The sequence below is a fragment of the Coregonus clupeaformis genome, chromosome 29 (assembly GCF_020615455.1).
Source record: "Coregonus clupeaformis isolate EN_2021a chromosome 29, ASM2061545v1, whole genome shotgun sequence".
Taxonomy (NCBI): domain Eukaryota; kingdom Metazoa; phylum Chordata; class Actinopteri; order Salmoniformes; family Salmonidae; genus Coregonus; species Coregonus clupeaformis.
The window spans coordinates 19,489,521-19,511,824 of record NC_059220.1 but is presented as its reverse complement, the minus strand read 5'-3'; the positions used below and the strand labels follow the sequence as shown (position 1 = coordinate 19,511,824).

Sequence of the window (22,304 nt, the reverse complement as noted above, 5' to 3'; positions counted from 1 at the left end):
GTTAGGGGAAGGGTTAGCTAACATGCTAAGTAGTTGCAAAGTAGCTGAAAAGTAGTAAGTATTAGATAAAATGCTAAAGTTGTCCGTGATGAGATTTGAACATACACCCCACCCAAGTGTTAAACAAATCCAAATATATTTTATATTTGAGATTCTTCAAATAGCCACCCTTTGCATTGATGACAGCTTTTCACACTCTTAGCATTCTCTCAACCAGCTTCACCTGGAATGCTTTTCCAACAGTCTTGAAGGAGTTCCCACATATGCTTAGCACTTGTTGGCTGCTTTTCCTTCACTCTGCTGTCCGACTCATCCCAAACCATCTCAATTGGGTTGAGGTCAGGGGATTGTGGAGGCCAGGTCATCTGATGCAGCACTCCATCGCTCTCCTTCTTGGTCAAATAGCCCTTACACAGCCTGGAGGTTTGTTGGGTCATTGTCCTGTTGAAAAACAAATAGTCCCACTAAGCCCAAACCAGATGGGATGGCGTATCGCTGCAGAATGCTGTGGTAGCCATGCTGGTTAAGTGTGCCTTGAATTCTAAATAAATCACAGACAGTGTCACCAGCAAAGCACCCCCACACCATAACACCTCCTCCTCCTCCATGCTTTAAGGTGGGAACTACACATGCGGAGCTCATCCGTTCACTCACACCGCATCTCACAAAGACACGGTGGTTTGAACCAAAAATCTCCAATTTGGACTCCAGACCAGAGGACACATTTCCACCGGTCTAATGTCCATTGCTCGTGTTTCTTGGCTCAAGCAGGTCTCTTCTTATTATTGGTGTCCTTTAGTAGTGGTTTCTTTGCAGCAATTCGACCATGAAGGACCGATTCACACAGTCCCCTCTGAACAGTTGATGTTGAGATGTGTCTGTGACTTGAACTCTGTGAAGCATTTCTTTGGGCTGCAATTTCTGAGGCTGGTAACTCTAATGAATTTATCCTCTGCAGCAGAGGTAACTCTGGGTCTTCCATTCCTGTGGTGGTCCTCATGAGAGCCAGTTTCATCATAGCGCTAGATGTTATTTTTTGCCACTGCACTTGAAGAAACTTTCAAAGTTCTTGAAATGTTCCTTATTGACTGACTTTCATGTCTTAAAGTAATGATGGACTGTTGTTTCTCTTTGCTTATTTGAGCTGTTCTTGCCATAATATGGACTTGGTCTTTTACCAAATAGGGCTATCTTCTGTATACCACCCCTACCTTGTCACAACACAACTGATTGGCTCAAAAGCATTAATACATTCTACAAATTAACTTTTAAAAAGCCACACCTGTTTATTTAAATGCATTTCAGGTGACTACTTCATGAAGCTGGTTGAGAGAATGCCAAGAGTGTGCAAAGCTCTCATCAAGGCAAAGGGTGGCTATTTGAAGAATCTCAAATATTAAATATATTTGTATTTGTTTAACACCTTTTTTGGTTACTACATGATTCCATATGTGTTATTTCATAGTTTTGATGTCTTCACTATTATTTTACAATGTAAAACATTTGTAAAATAAAGAAGAACCCTTGAATGAGTAGGTGTGTCCAAACTTTTGACTGGTAGTGAACATATAGGTAGGGGTAAAGTGACTAAGCAACAGGATAGATAATAAGCAGTAGCAGCAGCGTATGTGATGAGTCAAAAGAGTTAGTGCAAAAGGGAGTCAATGCAGATAGTCTGGGTAGCTATTTGGTTAACTATTAGCAGTCTTTTGGCTTGGGGGTAGAAGCTGTTCAGGGTCCTGTTAGTTCCAGACTTGGTGCATCAGTACTGCTTGCCATGCAGTAGCAGAGAGAACAGTCTATGACTTGGGTGGCTGGAGTCTTTGAAAATGTTTTGGGGCTTCCTCTGACACCGCCTGGTATAAATGTCCTGGATGGAAGGGAGCTCGGACCCAGTGATGTACTGGGTGGTATGCACTACCCTCTGTAGCACCTTGGGGACGTACGCCAAGAAGTTGCCATACCAAGCGGTGATGCAGCCAGTCAAGATGCTCTCAATGGTGCAGCTGCATAACTTTTTGAGGATCTGAAGGCCCATGCCAAATCTTTTCAGACTCCTGAGGGGGAAGAGGCGTTGTTGTGCCTTCTTCACGACTGTGTTCGTGTGTGTGGACCATATTAATTCCTTAGTGATGTGGACACAGAGGCACTTCAAGCTCTCGACCCGCTCCACTACAGCCCTGTCAATGTGGATGGGGGCGTGCTCGGCCCTCCATTTTCTGTAGTCCACGATCAGCTCCTTTGTCTTGCTGACGTTGAGAGAGACGTGGTTGTCCTGGCACCAAACTGCCAGGTCACTGATCTCCTCCCTATAGGCTGTCACATCATCGCCGGTGATCAGGTCTACCACCGTCATGTCGTCAGCAAACTTAATGATGGTGTTGGAGTTGTGCGTGGTCACGCAGTCGTGGGTGAACAGGGAGTACAGGAGGGCACTAAGCACACACCCATGAGGGGCCCCTGTGTTGAGGGTCAGCGTGGCGGAAGTGTTGTTGCCTACCCTCACCACCTGGGGGCGGCCTGTCAGGAAGTGCAGGATCCAGTTGCAGAGGGAAGTGTTCAGTCCTAGGGTCCTGAGCTTAGTGATGAGCTTGGAGGGCACTCTGGTGTTGAACGCTGAGCTGTAGTCAATGAACAGTATTCTCACATAGGTGTCCAGGTTGGAGAGGGCAGTGTGGAGTGCAATAGAGATTGCATAATCTGTGGATCTGTTGGGGCGGTATTCAAATTGGAGTGGGTCCAGGGTGTCTGGGATGATGGTGTTGATGTGAGCCATGACCGGCCTTTAAAAGCATTTCATGGCTACAGATGTGAGTGCTACAGGGTGATAGTCATTTAGACAGGTTACCTTGGAGTTCTTGGGCACAGGGACTATGGTGGTCTGCTTGAAACAGGTAGGTATTACAGACTGGGTCAGGGAGAGGTTAAAAATGTCAATGAAGACACTTGCCCGCTAGCGGGTCAATGCGTGCTCTGTGTACGCTTCCTGGTAATCCGTCTGGCCCGGGCTCTTGTGAACGTTAACCTGTTTAAAGGTCTTACTCACATCGGTGACGGAGAGCGAGATCACAGTCGTCCGGAACAGCTGGTGCGCTCATGCATGGTTCAGTGTTGCTTGCCTCGAAGCGAGCATAGAAGGCATTTAGCTCATCTTGTAGGCTCGCGTCACTGGGCAGCTCGCAGCTGGGTTTCCCTTTGTAATTCGCGATAGTTTGCAAGCCCTGGCACATCCGACAATCCACTTCGTGGAGGTATATGGGCCATATCCTGTCTGCCACTGCTAGACAGATGCTTCTTATCTGTTGCCATTACAGATTTACAATATAAATTGTGCAAGCCTCTGACAGGTGAGGTGGTCCCAGTCAAGTTATTGACCTCTTCAGTATGATAGAACCAAGGAGTTTGGGTAGAACTCAGTTGCAGCAACGGCAAAGTCCTAACACACTTGCATGCTCACCATGATCTTTCTATGGTAAGAAGAGGCCAATGCCCTCCTATTTCACATATTGACTCCCCCAGTAGGCTATAACTGCTTTTACTATCCTCAATGCAGATGAAGAAAAGGAGAAGCATCATCATTAATCCACAGAGGAGTCCCAAAAAGGGGAGCACCTTGTTCTAAATAAATGTTTTTGAAATAATCTCTCACACACAAACACACACACAGCTGGCAGTTCAACATTGTTCCTTTGTAACATGTTCCATAAATTGAAACAAAATCATTCTTACCTTGCTTTTACTGTAGAATAGTCAAAACAGAATGTTATGTAGCACAGCTCTTTCCACTCCACCAGAACCTTCAGACATCTGCAATTGGTATACCACAATGTTAGTGTTATTACACAGCTATACGAGTAACTTTATATAAAGTGTTACCAAAATGTTTAATGAACGTGAACACATATTTTATGAATTTATGGCTATCCGTCATATTCAACGGCTAGATTGTTTGTAAATCCATAGATTCACTGGTCAATTATGCTCAAAGTACTTTGAAAAACAGTGTATTTACAAATGTGCCCCATCATGAAGATCCCACTCTGGAAATATTATGTGCTTATGAATTAACTTTTTCATTAGCACTGGTACTCCAAACAGTATTTAGGAGCACCAGAAAAAGAGATTAGGCCTTTATGAATCCTACCCTTTAAGTACATCTCCTGGAGGTATCCAGGAGCGCCTTTCCTTTGCCATCTAAAACCATATGGGCCAATTACCAGATTGTTAGCCAGCTAGGTACAGTGGGGAGAACAAGTATTTGATACACTGCTGATTTTGCAGGTTTTCCTACTTACAAAGCATGTAGAGGTCTGTAATTGTTATCATATGTACACTTCAACTGTGAGAGACGGAATCTAAAACAAAAATCCAGAAAATCACATTGTATGATTTTTAAGTAATTAATTTGCATTTTATTGCATTACATAAGTATTTGATCACCTACCAACCAGTAAGAATTCCGTTTCTCACAGACCTGTTAGTTTTTCTTTAAGAAGCCCTCCTGTTCTCCACTCATTACCTGTATTAACTGCACCTGTTTGAACTCGTTACCTGTATAAATGACACCTGTCCACACACTCAATCAAACAGACTCCAACCTCTCCACAATGGCCAAGACCAGAGAGCTGTGTAAGGACATCAGGGATAAAATTGTAGACCTGCACAAGGCTGGGATGGGCTACAGGACAATAGGCAAGCAGCTTGGTGAGAAGGCAACAACTGTTGGCGCAATTATTAGAAAATGGAAGAAGTTCAAGATGACGGTCAATCACCCTCGGTCTGGGGCTCCATGCAAGATCTCACCTCGTGGGGCATCAATGATCATGAGGAAGGTGAGGGATCAGCCCAGAACTACACGACAGGACATGGTCAATGACCTGAAGAGAGCTGGGACCACAGTCTCAAAGAAAACCATTAGTAACACACTACGCCGTCATGGATTAAAATCCTGCAGCGCACGCAAGGTCCCCCTGCTCAAGCCAGCGCATGTCCAGGCCCGTCTGAAGTTTGCCAATGACCATCTGGATGATCCAGAGGAGGAATGGGAGAAGGTCATGTGGTCTGATGAGACAAAAATAGAGCTTTTTGGTCTAAACTCCACTCGCCGTGTTTGGAGGAAGAAGAAGGATGAGGACAACCCCAAGAACACCATCCCAACCGTGAAGCATGGAGGTGGAAAGATCATTCTTTTGGGAAGCTTTTCTGCAAAGGGGACAGGATGACTGCACCGTATTGAGGGGAGGATGGTTGGGGCCATGTATCGCGAGATCTTGGCCAACAACCTCCTTCCCTCAGTAAGAGCATTGAAAATGGGTCGTGGCTGGGTCTTCCAGCATGACAATGACCCGAAACACAAAGCCAGGGCAACTAAGGAGTGGCTCCGTAAGAAGCATCTCAAGGTCCTGGAGTGGCCTAGCCAGTCTCCAGACCTGAACCCAATAGAAAATCTTTGGAGGGAGCTGAAAGTCCGTATTGCCCCGCGACAGCCCCGAAACCTGAAGGATCTGGAGAAGGTCTATATGGAGGAGTGGGCCAAAATCCCTGCTGCAGTGTGTGCAAACCTGGTCAAGACCTACAAGAAACGTATGATCTCTGTAATTGCAAACAAAGGTTTCTGTACCAAATATTAAGTTCTGCTTTTCTGATGTATCAAATACTTATGTCATGCAATAAAATGCAAATTAATTACTTAAAAATCATGCAATGTGATTTTCTGGATTTTTGTTTTAGATTCCGTCTCTCACAGTTGAAGTGTACATATGATAAAAATTACAGACCTCTACATGCTTTGTAAGTAGGAAAACCTGCAAAATCGGCAGTGTATCAAATACTTGTTCTCCCCACTGTAACATGACTGGACAAGTTTTTTTTTCTATCACACAAAAAAGGCTAAGGGCAGAACTGCGTTGATTCTAGTTTAACAATAAATAAGCACTTTTATCAACATCCACTGTCCTCCAAGAGTTGCTGCATTCCCTCTTCACTCTCACAGGTGAGGTGAAATTATACAATGTATCGACTTTGCGCTGCTGATACAAATGTAACAACAGCCCGAGCATACTGGTATGGTGACTGGAGCAATTTCAGTGCCAACAGAAATTGTATTTGATTTCCATCATTTAGAAATTAGTATTAGGGTATTTAATGTTAATTTAATGTTTTTGAATTTGTAATGCCCAAATTGAATCGTTGAATTCATACATTTTACTTGTTTTTATTTCATGATTTGAAACTAAATTGAATGAATATTATATTCAGTTTTACATTTAATTTAAATTTGATTGAATACTCAAATTCAATATTTATACTGTATATTCAGTTTCAATACGGTATATATTGCATTCATTGTCTGTGAATCAAGTTAACTAACTATCATTTCAAGCTTACAAAAGTTTCAAATATTAAACTTATTAAAGTTTCAAAATATTCATAAGGGGTGGAAAGGCTATCCTTAGAAGGGCTATGACAGGGCTATTCAACTATATTCTTATTGGGGGAAAATTTCAGTTTTTATCACACTCCCTTCTAACGTGGCCTGTGTGGCCTGTGATCATCATAGAGGGGAATAGAGTCTTAGCTTTGAGGAATGGGGTCATAATAGCTTATAGCCCAAACGGTTCAAATGCTAGAGCCAAATTCATAGGAAGAAAATAAATTCAACATGCCACATTGGCTTCAGAAACCGCCAGAAGCTTATTTACCACAGAGAGCGTTTGATTGTATCTGTTCTCCTCAACCTTTCCTGGCTGGCAAAGTACCAGGATGTTGACTCTGGTTAAGAACCTCAATTTGGAGAACTGAATTTGAAAACTGAATCTGAATGCATCTGAGAAGTTGAATATTTGAAAGTTTGATAAACTTGAAATGATAGTTTGGAAACTTGATTCACAGACAATGAATGCAATATCTACCATATTGAAACTGAATATATAAATATTGAATTTGAATATTCAATTACATTTCAATTGTATTTTAAAACAGAATGCAATATTCATTGAATTTAGTTTCAAATCATGAAATACAAGTTCAATTTATGAATTAAATTATTGAATTTGTGCATTACAATTTCAAAAGTATTACATTCAAATTCAATATCCTAATACAAATTCTAAATTATGTAATTAAAATTCAATTTCTGTTGGCACTGAATTCGCTCCATAGGTGACACTGATTGTTTCTCGGAACTGATGGCTTCTATGGTTGTGGCTAGATGGAGAATTGACATAGCAGGTTAGGATAATTAACGTAGCGGGTTAGGATAATTCAAGTAGCAGGTTAGGATAATTAACATAGCTGGTTAGGAGAATTAGGTTAAGGTTAGGAAAAGAGTTAGGGTTACGCTTAGCTAAAATGCTGTAGACCATCTAGCCACAACCATAGAAGCCATCAGTTCAGAGAAACCATCAGTTTCACCACACTGGCCACAAAACACAAATGTAACAACTTTGCTCCAAAGGACACAAATTCTAGCCTACATGGTGCCATCATGTCAACTTTGATAGGCCTAAATGACTTCTCAATAATCATATTATGTCAATGACGCATCTTCCGAATAACAATGATATCCTAAATCGACAGAAAATACAAAAATGCACGTTTTTCTTTTAATTTATGTCATTATTTCGCTCTGAATGTTGGATCCTTCACAGTCAAAATTAAACAACGTTTTGTCCATTTTAAATCCACAGGCAACCCAAATCTTTACAGAGTGGACTTTATAGCACATTTTATAAGATACATGCACATCTAATCTTTTTGGTGATACTAGCCACAAGACAGCATTCACTTGTAGCCTATTTTAAAACTGATTCCAAATGCTGATAAATCGGACACAACCATAGAAATAGAATCCATGGATTCTATTTCTATGGGCACAAGGTACTGTTGTAAAGGTTTTGCGACATACCGTAGTGCGTTACGTCAAGATGGCGGCCTCCTGTGTCAATGCTTAACATTTTAGGTCGTGTGTTACGGAATATTTACAAGACTTTATAGGATATCTCAAAGGGAGTAAGTATCAAATTAAGTTGGGTGATAACCCAGCATTATACTCAGGACATACGTGGCGCCGTAAAGTGAAGTACTTTCAATTAATATAACATTGTCGCTAGCGAGGATGACATCATCATAACGTTACACTTACAGGTGTTGCTAGCATGAGATATTGTAAATATAGCTAGCTAGATATCTAATTTAGTAAGTTAATTTAATTGCCTGCCATCGTTTAGTTTATTTGTTTAATCGACTTATACTAGCTTGTGTTAAGCTTTGATCGAAAACGCAAGGGTTTGTTTTACCCTTGTTTCCACTTGAATTAGTAAAATACATACAGCTGTAAAGATGCCAGTAATTTGGTTTCGACTCTCGTGCATCGGTGTGTTAAACCGTGGACAGAGGAACATAAGTATTTTCTCCAACACAACGCCTTCTAATTGGAATAAAGTGGTCTCGGATGCAGAGAAAATCGTGGGTTATCCGACCTCCTTCATGAGCCTGCGCTGCTTGTTGAGTGATGAACTCAGTGATGTAGCAATGCACGTGAGGAAACTGGTTGGAACAAAACACCCGTTACTCAACACTGCAAGGTATGGTTTACACACAAACATATAGTATTGCATATGATATTACATCATGTTTGTAATGCAAATATCAAATATTTCTATACACAATTTCATCATACACAAACAATGCAACTCTGTATTGGCTATCTGTGGTTTTAGAAGACTTGATTCTGTCAGTCATGACAGTCAATCACCATCTTCCCTACCATAACTTCTGATTGAGCTGATCCAACCAACTTCTGCCTCCTCGACTGACCAGGTCACCCCCACAACAATGCCCCCAAATTTAGGAACAGTAAAGGGCCTGCTTTCTTTTCACATAGACTTATGGCAGCTGGCACCATATGCCATCAGGCCAGTTCAGTTCCCTTTTAGTGACCCAAGCCATGCTGCAGTTAACCTGGGTACCAGTCTGTTTGTGCCATCATGCCACTCCTTGTAATGGGAGTTGACATGATGGCACAAACAGATCTGGGACCAGTCTATGTCTCAGTTTGCAATGTGAAAATAAAATAGACCTATCCACATTGGGTGCACCTACTGTAGGTCAAATTAGGTTGTATTTAGAGTGCACAATCCTATTAATTGATTTAATGAGGAAAACCCTGGGTTTCTGGCCCCTCAGTACAGGCTACACTAGGGGTTAAAGTCCTCCTTCATATGGATTCTGGAGAGGTTGTTTTTTAGATCAGTGTAGAGGGGGGCTGGTTTCAAGATGACATCCTAATACAGTTACAAATAAATGTTCTCAAATATTTTATTCTCTCTTTTACGCTGTCTGCACTGAACTGAGATGCATGATTGTTGATGACACTCCGGTGTTCAGATGAAGGGAATTAAATAGTATATAATGCGCACCACAACAGCGCTCAACTCAGACAGCGGTGTGTAGGCTACTGTAGCTGCTGGCAAAGTAATTCAAAGCCTATAATTTATCATTCAGGATGGAACTTTCCAGTGCTACTATTTTTGCCATGTAATGTTGTTATTAAAACAACCCCATAGAGAGTAGTTTACCTATTTACCTAGTCGGCTTGTTGTGGTGTGTTCTATGTGAGATAAAGATTCCTCTCGAGGCGCATACAAGTTGCGAGTGCCATAGGAGGGAAACGTATTCTGACAAGCAGTCAATGCACAACAATTCTTTTTAAAAAGCAACAAATCCCTTTGAAAACGACATATGCGGCATCGATATGAGTCAGAAACAGCTATTCTAGTGTCAAAATTTACTACAAAGTGTAAATAGGATCATGTTGGTCATAAAGTCAGTCTCGTCTAAAAGGGAGATTGGAACATCCGTGTGTCACAACGGGTAAATGAAGGTTGGGTTTTGATTTGACGAAGACATGTCGCACATTTTTTTACTTGAGAAATACTGCACCAAACACCTTAGGTAAACATAACATTTCGCAACTAAAATGTCCTTGGCAAAAACAAACATTTATTATCATAGATTCATTCTGGGGATTTTGAGGAAGTGAAATAGGCTTGTCTCATGGGGGACAAACACCATTAACCAAACGCGGAATCGGTCAGGAAACACACCTCCGAGACTGAAATCTCGTTTTTCTAATGAACAACAGAAAAACACACGTGCCTATCGGAGTGTTTAGTCGCTCTTTAATGCAATTGCAGGAAAATACATTTGAAAGCAATTTTGGCAAATGTATTTTGAAAGCAGTTTTGACCTTTGTTTAAAAAAAGAGTGGGATCCTAGTTTTATATTGTTACCACGTTTATTTCTATATTCCTTCAATTGTGTGTGGAATCATTTTACAAATGCAGTTTTACAACCTGAATTTCAAGCAGGGTTTAGTAACAGCTGCACAACAGAGCTCTTTAAAGGGGCAATGTCTTATTAAAGTTTGTCATGGGATTTTTTGTTGTTGCTTTAATCACTGGTGTGTCAAAGATGTTGTTATTGAGAGCAAGTGTGATGGTTGTCACAACCTAAGCTCCATAATTAACCGTCCTTATGTCTCAGACAAGTTTTAATTTGTTGTTATTTTGTAAGCTGTTTCATGATTTTTACAGCTCCCAGAGAAAGATGCTGGTGTCTTCTCTTGTTTCTTTTAGTTTTTTGGCTGTAGAGGACTGAGCTGGGTAGAGTGGCTACCCTCTTGTGGCTTGTATTGGCAATTCAACTGTCTCCTCTCCTTGTACAGTGCCTGCTGGTATTGTCTACAAAGTTATGTGTAGACTGGTGGCCTCCTCTGACAAATAGGGTCATCCAGTAAATGTAAACAAAAGAAAAGCCCGAAATAACAAAACAGATTGTCTAACTTGTTTCTAAAAACAGCCTACACTAAATCAAATGGAGGATTGACATAAGAAAATAAGACATTGTTTCAGATGATGCAATGGCAACCCAAATAATAAAAAAATTGTGATTTTCCTTCATTGAATTCTAGCCTACTAAAAGGTTGAAACTAAAACAAAAAACCTGAAACGTTGTTTTTTTCTAGATAGTCTCAAAATGTGACTAATTTCAATAAGTCCCATGGATTCTGTGCTGTGTAGATTCTGTTAAAGGCCAAGTGCCCTCAAAAACGTGATTTTCCTTTGTTTGATACACTGAGTCTACAAAACATTAGGAATACCTGCTCTTTCCATGACGTAGACTGACCAGGTGAATCCAGGTGAAAGCTATGATCCCTTATTGATGTTACCTGTTAAATCCACTTCAATCAGTGTAGATGAAGGGGAGGACACAGGTTGAAGAAGGATTTTTAAGCCTTGAGACATGAATTTTGTGTGCGGGCAAGACACAATATTTAAGTGCCTTTGAATGGGGTATGGTAGTAGGTGCCAGGCGCACTGGTTTGAGTGTTTCAAGAACTGCTACGCTGCTGGGTTTTTCACACTCAACAGTTTCCTGTGTGTATCAAGAATGGTCCACCACCCAAAGGACATCCAGCCAACTTGACACAACTGTGGGAAGCATTGGAGCCAACATGGGCCAGCATCCCTGTGGAACATTTTCGACACATTGTAGAGTCCATGTCTGCCTTGAGGGAAAAAGGGGGTGCAACTCAATATTAGGAAGGTGTTTCTAATGTTTTGTACACTCAGTGTATATATTTCCAAACTATGAGGTTGGAATAATACTGTGAAATTGTGAATTATTAAAATTATGATAATGCCCTTTTAGTGTAAGAGCTTTTTGAAAAGACAGGTGGTAAATTAGGTATTAGACCAATAAGAAAGAGTTTCAAACCTCTCTGCCAATAACAGCTACTTTTCAGTTTTCCCCTCTACACTCAGTCCAGTCCTAGCAAAATTCTTGCTTGAGAAATTGCTCTTGCTAAAAAGCTATTTTTGTTTCTTTTTGTCCTTTTTAATTGAAAACAATCACAGTAAGGTACTTCATTGTTACCCAGAAATGATTTGATATTGAGATAAAAACAGCTGCATTGGGCATTTAAATGCTCAACCCCAAATGAGTGTGTAACATGAACAGGCAGCGTGACATGAACTCATCTAAACATTTGACCTCTGTGTTCTCTTTTCCTTTCATTCTTAAAAAATTCAACTCAGCTCAGTCTGGAGTTACAGAGTGTGGCAATGCAGGACAGAGGAACTTTCACTTTGTAGCAGGGAAAGACCTTGACACAGTTTGACTTTTCTCTTCAAGTGGCTTCCATTGTTTTCAACTGAGTTTTTGTTGTCACATGTAGGAGTTCAGGAAATATTTAGAGGTAGATGCCAAATCCTATTTTGTACACTGAGGAGTTTATCCAAATGCTACCCTTAAGTGATTGTGTTCTCAATTAAGAAATGATTTTTGGTGCTTTGCCCCAAACATTGGCTAACTACATGCGATACATTTGAATAATTATGTAGTACTAGGTCTAGGTCTATGTACTAGACCGATAGATACGATTCAGAGAGCACTGTAAGTAGGTAGTCCTACCCATTAAAATGGCATTGACCCATCTCTCTTTCTCTCTCCCGCTATCCCAGCACTCCTTCTGTTAGATTTTGGAATAAGCTTATCACTTAGTACAAATGGATTGATTACAAAGCCTCATAGCTGAATTGTACTTAATTAGCCCCTTAAGCATCTACCTGCACCACCACAACAAAGGTATTGCAGGTGAAGATATCTTCTTCTTATTTACCTCTAAACTATCAGCCAGATAGTTAGTTACCCTTCAGTGCCATCTCTCTTCAGTTGGGATGAATGGCTTCTCACTATAAGAAAGAAGCAAAGGGACAGGGAATGATAAAGAGAGTGCTGGAATCCAATCCTGCCATGCAGACAAGTGTGTTGGAAACCATATTACCCAAGGGTGTAATAACCTATACACCTAAATCTGATATGACAATCAATTTCAGTGTTGTAGCACAGGGGCGAAGTGGACCTCTGACAGTCTGACTCCTCACTGTCAGCTTGGGTTGGCTGGTTTTTATTTCCTACTGTCTCTGTCCAAGATGCTGCGCAGATAAAAATATCCACAATAGCAGACAGGCAGACCCCCGTGGAGTTGTGTTTCGTATATATATTTTTTTTCTTAAAAAATTCAGCTCAGCTAACTTTGCCCAAAGTCTGGAGTTACAGAGTGTGGCAGGCAATGCAGGACAGAGGGACTTTCACTTTGTAGCGGGGAAAAACCTTGACACAGTTTGACTTTTCTCTTCAAGTAGCTTCAATTGTTTTCAACTGAGTTTTTTCGTCACATGTAGGAGTTCAGGAAATATTTAGAGATAGATGCCAAATCCTATTTTGTACAATGAGGAGTTTATCCAAATATTACCCTTAAGTGATTGTGTTTTGACTTAAAAAATTGTTATTGATTCTTTGCCCCCTAAATTGGCTAACTACATGTGATACATTTTAATAATTGTGCAGTACTCGGTCTAAGTCTATGTACTAGACCGATAGATACGATTCAGAGAGCACTGTAGTAGTCCTACTCATTAAAATGACATTGACCCATCTCTCTTTCTCTCTCCCTCTTTCCCAGCCCCACCCTTTTGCAGGAGGGTGGTTATAATTGATTGATGTGCCATTGTGTGGCCACTGGCATACATATGAATCACCTGCCATCTTCAGGCTGCAGACTTGGCCAGTCTCACCACAGGCAGATAACATTTATGGTGTGGTTGCTGTTCTTTCAATTGAAAGCTATAGGAATTTCAGTGTAATATCACCCCTCATAATGACAGTTTTTACCTCTCAATAAATATTTTTGATGTAGGAGATTTTTTAGAAACCTGGCAAAAGTGAATTTTGTTGGCTACATGCTATTCTTTTTGTTACAATTATGAACACAGGAAAGTATCAGATGACAACTTGTTTCATGTGATGGTTTTCCTTAGGTTCCACTGAGATAAGGATTTAACAGATCAAATTAGACCTGTCAGTTTCCTTACTTATCTATTGCACTTACCATATCTCCCATCATCTCCCCTTTTTATCTCTCTATTCCCCTCTCCCTGCCCATCTCTCTCCCTCTCCCCATCCTTCTCTCTTGTTCTGTTCTTCCGCCTCTTTCTCCTGCTCTCTCTTTCTTCCTCTGCCTCTCGCACGTTCCCTTCATTCTCTGTCTGTCTCTTTCGTCCTCTCCTTTGCCTCTCTCTCTCCCCCCGTCTCTCTCCCCTCCCTGTGGTGCAGGGTTTGGTCAAGGGGAGGGAGACTTATCTTGTGGAGGCTGGTGTCTGGGCGCAGGCGGAGTGGGTGGTGCTCGGTGTCTACTCTGGGCTCTAACGAGAGTGTGATTCATGGCACAGGGGGCTCCCTGGGGACAGGATTAGATGTGCTCTGTCTAACTGCTCCCTCGGGACCACAGTTTTTATCTCCACAGTGGCCAGCCCACCGCTAGAGCCTTGCAGCTCTGCTGGAATTGTGTGTGGGGCCCCGTTTTGCTGGCAAACAATGTGTTGTGCCACAACTGATCAATATGGTTCGGTCTTTATTAATCATTAGTCTGTCTAAGCTTGCTTGTTTAAAGCTACACTGAGATTTTTTTTTTTTTTTATACTATAAAAGAGTGGGGTGCACCAACAAAAATGTGAGCAGTGGAGCAATATTCCAAGGTGCATTCCATGACATACATTTTCACAAATAGCACATCTCTAGTTTTTCCCTCACCTCCCTTCATAGCTGTGCTCTCAGGTTGACACTTCCCTTAGCAATAAAAAAAAAAAGGTGAAAAAATTAAATTATACATTCTTGAGTTGATGTCTTGAAGGTATGCTCATTGAATATAAAGCCCTCCACCACTTGCAATGATGTGGCCCAAATGATATTTGACAATGCAGCTCAATTAATTTTGATTTTGAAAGGCAGTTGTCTTCATGATTGTGTTGACCTTTCTCTATGCGTCACCCCCATGAAGCAGCAATTAGCCATTTTCTTTGCTTAGCGTTGATGTGAGGGAATAAAGGGATTTTTGGGGTGCCCCTGGAGAGAGGCGGTGAATGCTACACACAACCTCATTAACATAGTGTTGCACCACCTCTCATTTCCATACTATTACTGGACATATTCTTTGTCATTGTTAAGAGGCTGCATACTTAGCCCGCCATTCAACGGCAATTCCCTGCTTGCCAGAATGGATTTTTGGACGATGAAAATATGTTCGTTTTTTTACTCCTGAAGGACATTTCTTTAAATGTGTGGGAAAGATCAAATATCATACATGAAATTGCCAATTTTTGCAAATTCAAGATGTGGCCCAAGGCATGCCTGTTTTGTGTCAATCTCAGCTACAATTAATTTTTCTGTCTTCATTCAGATGTATTTTCTGTGTATGAAACAGAGCATATCTCCACATGTATAAACCCTTACCCAACAATAAATGCCTGATTGGTGCCTGTCCCTCTTCTCAGGGGCTTCATCTATGACAGCAGAAACAACCTTCAGATGAGGGGCCTGGTGGTCCTGTTGATGTCCAAGGCAGCCGGTCCCAGCCAGCACACAGCCTCAGACCTCCTGACCCAGGACATGGTTAGCGGCATCTACCCCAGGTAAACACGCCTCTCTGAGGCTTTGTCTTCACATTCCTCCATAGCTTTCTTTCCTTGTCTCCTTTCCTTCATTACCACTGACTTGGTGAAAAGACGGGAAAATACTTTTCATTGCTCCTGATCAGACACCACACAAACACCAGCTCCAATTTGTCATTTTTTCTGATGACAACATTCACTTACTCACTCACACACACTCACACGCAAGCACACTGCACACATAGAGAATGTTGCCCAGAACAGGGAATTTTGTGTGGATATTACTCTACAACCATGCCAAGTGGTTACCAGAAGTCGCTGTTGTGTTTGGCAGGTGGTGCACTGGGTGTCTGAATGGCCCTTTTCTTGCTCCTAGCTGGCGAGCAGCACTGCCTCAACTCTAGGTTCAGTGGAGAAGTCTGTCAAGCAGGACAGGAGGGGGGCTAGTGTGGAGTGGGTGTAATGAATATGCTTACAGTCTGACTTATCAAGTTATCGACCATCCATAAGATTAGGGCTCCAGCTATTGAAATGACCAACAATTCAGAGTAAACTAAAGCAATACATCAGGATCCCCATACTGCAAGATGTTGCATCCAGTTTCATGAGGATTGTGCCTTCTACTCAAATCAAATCAAATCACATTTTAGTTGTCACATGCTCCGAATACAACAAGTGTAGACTGTGAAATGCTTACTTACGAGCCCTTTCCCAACAATTAGCAAAAAAGGAAATGGTAACACAATAAAATAACAATAACGAGACTATACAAGGAGTACCGGTACCTGTCCTTTACATATGTTTTATTCCATTGCTTTACTTAGATTTGTGTGTATTGGGTATATGTTGTGAAATTGTTAGATATTACTGCACTGTCGGAGCTAGAAACACAATCATTTCGCTACACCCGCAATAACATCTGCTGAACATGTGTATGTGACCAATTAAATTTGATTTGATTAAACACAGACAAACATTTGCTTCTCTCTGACCCTCTCTCTGTCTCTGACACTTTCTCTCACCCTTCCCCCCCCCCGCCCCACTCGCCCCCCGCCCCTCTCGCTCCGCCCCCGCCATCCCCCCCCCACCCTCTCTCTGTCTCTGACACTTTCTCTCACCCTTCCCCTTTCTCCCCCGCCCCACTCGCCCCCCTGCCCCTCTCGCTCCGCCCCCTGCCTCTCTTGCTCTTACTTTGTCTCACCCCCTCTCCTCTGTTGAAGGAATGTGGGCTCATTAGCACCTGGGCCGGAGCACTGATGGGGGGATTGATTTATACCTCCAGGGGAATGTTCTCCTCCCTCCCACCTGACAGCCAGCATTTGTAAAATGTCTCCCACTCCAGTGCCCAGTACTGATGGCTCACCAGGGAACTCAGCATAGAGAGAGGGCCAGAGCTGTACGGAATCAGAGAGAAAGAAAGACGGACAGATGGAGAGAAAGGGAGACAGACAGAAACAGAGAGACAGAAACAGACAGAGAGACAGACACAGAAGACAAAACAGCCAGATACCCAGAGACAAAACAGACAGAAACACAGCTGTATTGCAGGGTATTGCGGACCCTGTAGAGGGAGGAAAATGGAACAGAACACTCAGGACAAGGGCCGTGTTAGGGGCGGGAACGCCTCAGCAAGATGGCATCAGTTGCTATGCAACCGGCTGCCGAAGCTATTTATACACAAGTCCCCTTCAGCCCTTTTTCCTTTTTCCTCCCCTTTTTCCTCCCCTGGCTCCGACGCTGCTTATCATGAGTTGTAGATCTGAGGCAGAGACTGGGCGAGGCTTCTTTAGGGGTCCTAGTGTGGGGTGTCTGTCGGAATAGCTACCAGTGCCAACATTATTATTATTATTATTTAGCTGCATTTGTACAGGATGTACTCAATACCCTGCTTTATACTTTTGCTGAAGTAACAATGCGCTCAGTATTTGTGTGAGATTTGTACCCAGGTTAAGATTTGATGTACAGTGGGGAAAAAAAGTATTTAGTCAGCCACCAATTGTGCAAGTTCTCCCACTTAAAAAGATGAGAGAGGCCTGTAATTTATCATAGGTACACGTCAACTATGACAGACAAATTGAGAAAACATTTTCCAGAAAATCACATTGTAGGATTTTTAATGAATTTATTTGCAAATTATGGTGGAAAATAAGTATTTGGTCACCTACAAACAAGCAAGATTTCTGGCTCTCACAGACCTGTAACTTCTTCTTTAAGAGGCTCCTCTGTCCTCCACTCGTTACCTGTATTAATGGCACCTGTTTGAACTTGTTATCAGTATAAAAGACACCTGTCCACAACCTCAAACAGTCACACTCCAAACTCCACTATGGCCAAGACCAAAGAGCTGTCAAAGGACACCAGAAACAAAATTGTAGACCTGCACCAGGCTGGGAAGACTGAATATGCAATAGGTAAGCAGCTTGGTTTAAAGAAATCAACTGTGGGAGCAATTATTAGGAAATGGAAGACATACAAGACCACTGATAATCTCCCTCGATCTGGGGCTCCACGCAAGATCTCACCCCCGTGGGGTCAAAATGATCACAAGAACGGTGAGCAAAAATCCCAGAACCACACGGGGGGACCTAGTGAATGACCTGCAGAGAGCTGGGACCAAAGTAACAAAGCCTACCATCAGTAACACACTATGCCGCCAGGGACTCAAATCCTGCAGTGCCAGACGTGTCCCCCTGCTTAAGCCAGTACATGTCCAGGCCCGTCTGAAGTTTGCTAGAGTGCATTTGGATGATCCAGAAGAGGATTGGGAGAATGTCATATGGTCAGATGAAACCAAAATAGAACTTTTTGGTAAAAACTTAACTCGTCGTGTTTGGAGGACAAAGAATGCTGAGTTGCATCCAAAGAACACCATACCTACTGTGAAGCATGGTGGTGGAAACATCATGCTTTGGGGCTGTTTTTCTGCAAAGGGACCAGGACGACTGATCTGTGTAAAGCTACAACTGAGCTACACGGGGGGCCAGTAGGCTATCATTTTCATCCCTAACTGTTAAAACGTCTACACCGACACATTTGAATACTGTGTGTTAATAACATCAATGCAGTGGCAGGGATTGAAATGAAAGACATTGCCAAAGAGAGGCCAAATCCACTCCTCTTCACAGAAGGGGGACAATGGGTATGATTGAGCAGAGAAATAAATGACATTATAGCATTTTAATAACAACTCTCTCTGAGCAACTGTAGAACATGCAATTACCTGCTGCCAGACAAGGCACGTATGTATACGGCGTATTATCGGCAGGAACAACTAGAATTGACAGATAACTGGAATTGAAATGTCTTATCAGGACTGTTTCACACCATCTGAAAGATGGCCCTAAGTGTCCATCATCGCACCCATCCCTGGCTCCCTCCACAGACCGATCCCCCCTGTCTGTCTGTCTCACCCTGGCAGGCTCACCCCATATGGAGAGGACACCTAATTATCCCCAGCAATGACTGAATCAACATTTGATTATAGCCTCCCTCAGGCCACGTTCAAAGGCTCCATTCAAAAAAACATTTGCAAGTCTTTTGTCTGGTAATCAAGAATAGCTGTTATTTCTAATGACTATAATGGCATTTAGGAAATGCTTATTTATTTTTCCTCAATAATGGCAAACTTTATTTTGTAAATTTCTTTTAAAGATGCGTTCAGGAGGATTGAAAACTACGTCGTTATTTTTTAAACCTCCCGTTTTGGACTCGACGCATCAATGCATGGCTCATACATGCATAATAAACCATCTGCAGTCCTATCCTTACATTCTTATTACCTGGCATCATTTAGTGCACGAGATACTCGCTCGTTCATGTCATGTAGTGAGCGCACGCTCTGAAGCGAGTGGGATTGCCTGGCTACGTGACTTTACCATTAGTTATTTTGATAACAACGAGAATACATCGATCAAATCCATGCATCATAAGTTAGAAAACATTTGAAAATTAGAAGTTAGATATGTTAGACCTCGGTTATAGTTTAATTTCTCTCTTTCAATAGACTACATTTCTCTGGAATAGTGCTGAGCGATTAACTGAATTGTCTGGTTATTAAACAACTAATTGACTGGCTTTGAATTCCATTTAGTTCGTTTTTTTTGTGAGCCCAATGCACCGTTTCTCTAGAGAGAAATCAAATCATTGCAGTTGATTGCCAGCGATCATCATTAATCAGATAGACAAATACTAGGCCTAAATATTATCACTACATGACTTTAAAGGAGTAAGTAATTTGATGCAAACATATACTGTAAGTAGGTTATAACTTTTCCATTGTATAAATTACATAATCACAATAGATTGCTTGCCATACTAGTCTGTACATCAATGGGAATTAGCCACAACCATGCAGAAGGGACAGTGTTGATTGGCAGGTGGAATGATGTCCAATGAGGTTGCAAGGTTAAAGTGGGAGGCGGGATCAGATCGGCACAAAATTGTCCAATTAGGTTGTGGCGTGAGGCCAAGCACGTGCACAGCTCATGAACACCACAGAGTTTTTGTGCACGCTACAAAGGCTTGAGAACAATGGCGCTGGAGGAGATGGCTGCCGTTTTACGGGCTCCTAACCAATTGTGCTATTGTGTGTTTTTTTCCCCGAGTTATTTGTGACTTCTTTTGTACATAATGTTTCTGCCACCGTCTCTTATGACCGAAAAGAGCTTCTAGACATCAGGACAGCGATTACTCACCTCGTACTGGATGAAGATTTTTTCTTTAACGAGTCGGACGCAAAGGATTTACTTCAGACACCCGACAAGGCCCAAATCCCCGTCATTCGCATGAAGAAGAGATGGAGATGTCAGGGATGTAGGTCGGGGTGCCTTGTAAGGATCCGACGGCGAGTGGGTAATCTGCCTCTACCATCAGTCCTATTAGCCAACGTACAATCATTGGATAATAATAATAATATAATAATAATAATAAAATGGATGATCGCCGATCAAGAATATCCCACCAACGGGATATGAAAAACTGTAATGTCTTATGTTTCACTGAGTCGTGGCTGAACGACGACATGGATAACATACAGCTGGCGGGGTTTTCGGTGCATCGGCACGATAGAACAGCTGCCTCCGGTAAGACAAGGGGTGGCGGTCTGTGTATATTTGTAAATAACAGCTGGTGCTGTAGTCCCTGTGCCCAAGAACGCTAAGGTAACCTGCCTAAATGACTACCGACCCCTAGCACTCAAATCAAAATCAAATCAAATGTATTGGTCACATACACATGGTTAGCAGATGTTATTGCAAGTGTAGCGAAATGCTTGTGCTTCTAGTTCCGACAGTGCAGCAATATCTAGCAAGTAATATCTAACAGTTCTACAACAAAAACCTAATACACACAAATCTAAGTAAAGGAATGGAATATAAATATATTGATGAGCAATGTCATTACCGTTATCAGAGTGGCATAGTCTAAGATGCAATAGATCGTATAGAATACAGTGAGGGGAAAAAAGTATTTGATCCCCTGCTGATTTTGTACGTTTGCCCACTGACAAAGACATGATCAGTCTATAATTTTAATGGTAGGTTTATTTGAACAGTGAGAGACAGAATAACAACAAAAAAATCCAGAAAAACGCATGTAAAAAATGTTATAAATTGATTTACATTAATGAGGGAAATAAGTATTTGACCCCTCTGCAAAACATGACTTAGTACTTGGTGGCAAAACCCTTGTTGGCAATCACAGAGGTCAGGCGTTTCTTGTAGTTGGCCACCAGGTTTGCACAGATCTCAGGAGGGATTTTGTCCCACTCCTCTTTGCAGATCTTCTCCAAGTCATTAAGGTTTCGAGCCTGACGTTTGGCAACTTGAACCTTCAGCTCCCTCCACAGATTTTCTATGGGATTAAGGTCTGGAGACTGGCTAGGCCACTCCAGGACCTTAATGTGCTTCTTCTTGAGCCACTCCTTTGTTGCCTTGGCTGTGTGTTTTGGGTCATTGTCATGCTGGAATACCCATCCACGACCCATTTTCAATGCCCTGGCTGAGGGAAGGAGGTTCTCACCCAAGATTTGACGGTACATGGCCCCGTCCATCGTCCCTTTGATGCGGTGAAGTTGTCCTGTCCCCTTAGCAGAAAAACACCCCCAAAGCATAATGTTTCCACCTCCATGTTTGACGGTGGGGATGGTGTTCTTGGGGTCATAGGCAGCATTCCTCCTCCAAACACGGTGAGTTGACTTGATACCAAAGAGCTCCATTTTGGTCTCATCTGACCACAACACTTTCACCCAGTTCTCTTCTGAATCATTCAGATGTTCATTGGCAAACTTCAGACGGGCCTGTATATGTGCTTTCTTGAGCAGGGGGACCTTGCGGGCGCTGCAGGATTTCAGTCCTTCACGGCGTAGTGTGTTACCAATTGTTTTCTTGGTGACTATGGTCCCAGCTGCCTTGAGATCATTGACAAGATCCTCCCGTGTAGTTCTGGGCTGATTCCTCACCGTTCTCATGATCATTGCAACTCCACGAGGTGAGATCTTGCATGGAGCCCCAGGCCGAGGGAGATTGACAGTTATTGTGTTTCTTCTTGGCGATGGTCTTGTAGCCCATTCCAGCCTTGTGTAGGTCTACAATCTTGTCCCTGACATCCTTGGAGAGCTCTTTGGTCTTGGCCATGGTGGAGAGTTTGGAATCTGATTGATTGATTGCTTCTGTGGACAGGTGTCTTTTTTTTACAGGTAACAAGCTGAGATTAGGAGCACTCCCTTTAAGAGTGTGCTCCTAATCTCAGCTCGTTACCTGTATAAAAGACACCTGGGAGCCAGAAATATTTCTG

The 22,304-nt window shown here is 42.2% G+C and overlaps 1 protein-coding gene across 3 annotated transcripts in view; it reads left to right on the top strand.

Annotated features, from left to right (window-relative positions):
- Positions 1–7,913: 7,913 nt before the first annotated feature.
- Positions 7,914–22,304, top strand: part of LOC121544785 (all trans-polyprenyl-diphosphate synthase PDSS2-like) — a 32,550-nt gene continuing 18,159 nt past the window's right edge. For 2 of the 3 annotated variants that reach the window (XM_041854929.2, XM_041854928.2), the window contains exons 1-2: positions 7,914–8,585; positions 15,396–15,533. In XM_041854929.2, the coding sequence (XP_041710863.1) occupies positions 8,341–8,585; positions 15,396–15,533 (383 nt within the window). In that variant the 5' untranslated portion in view covers positions 7,914–8,340. The remainder of the gene's footprint in view (positions 8,586–15,395; positions 15,534–22,304) is intronic. The other variant, XM_041854930.2, reaches the window with a different exon arrangement.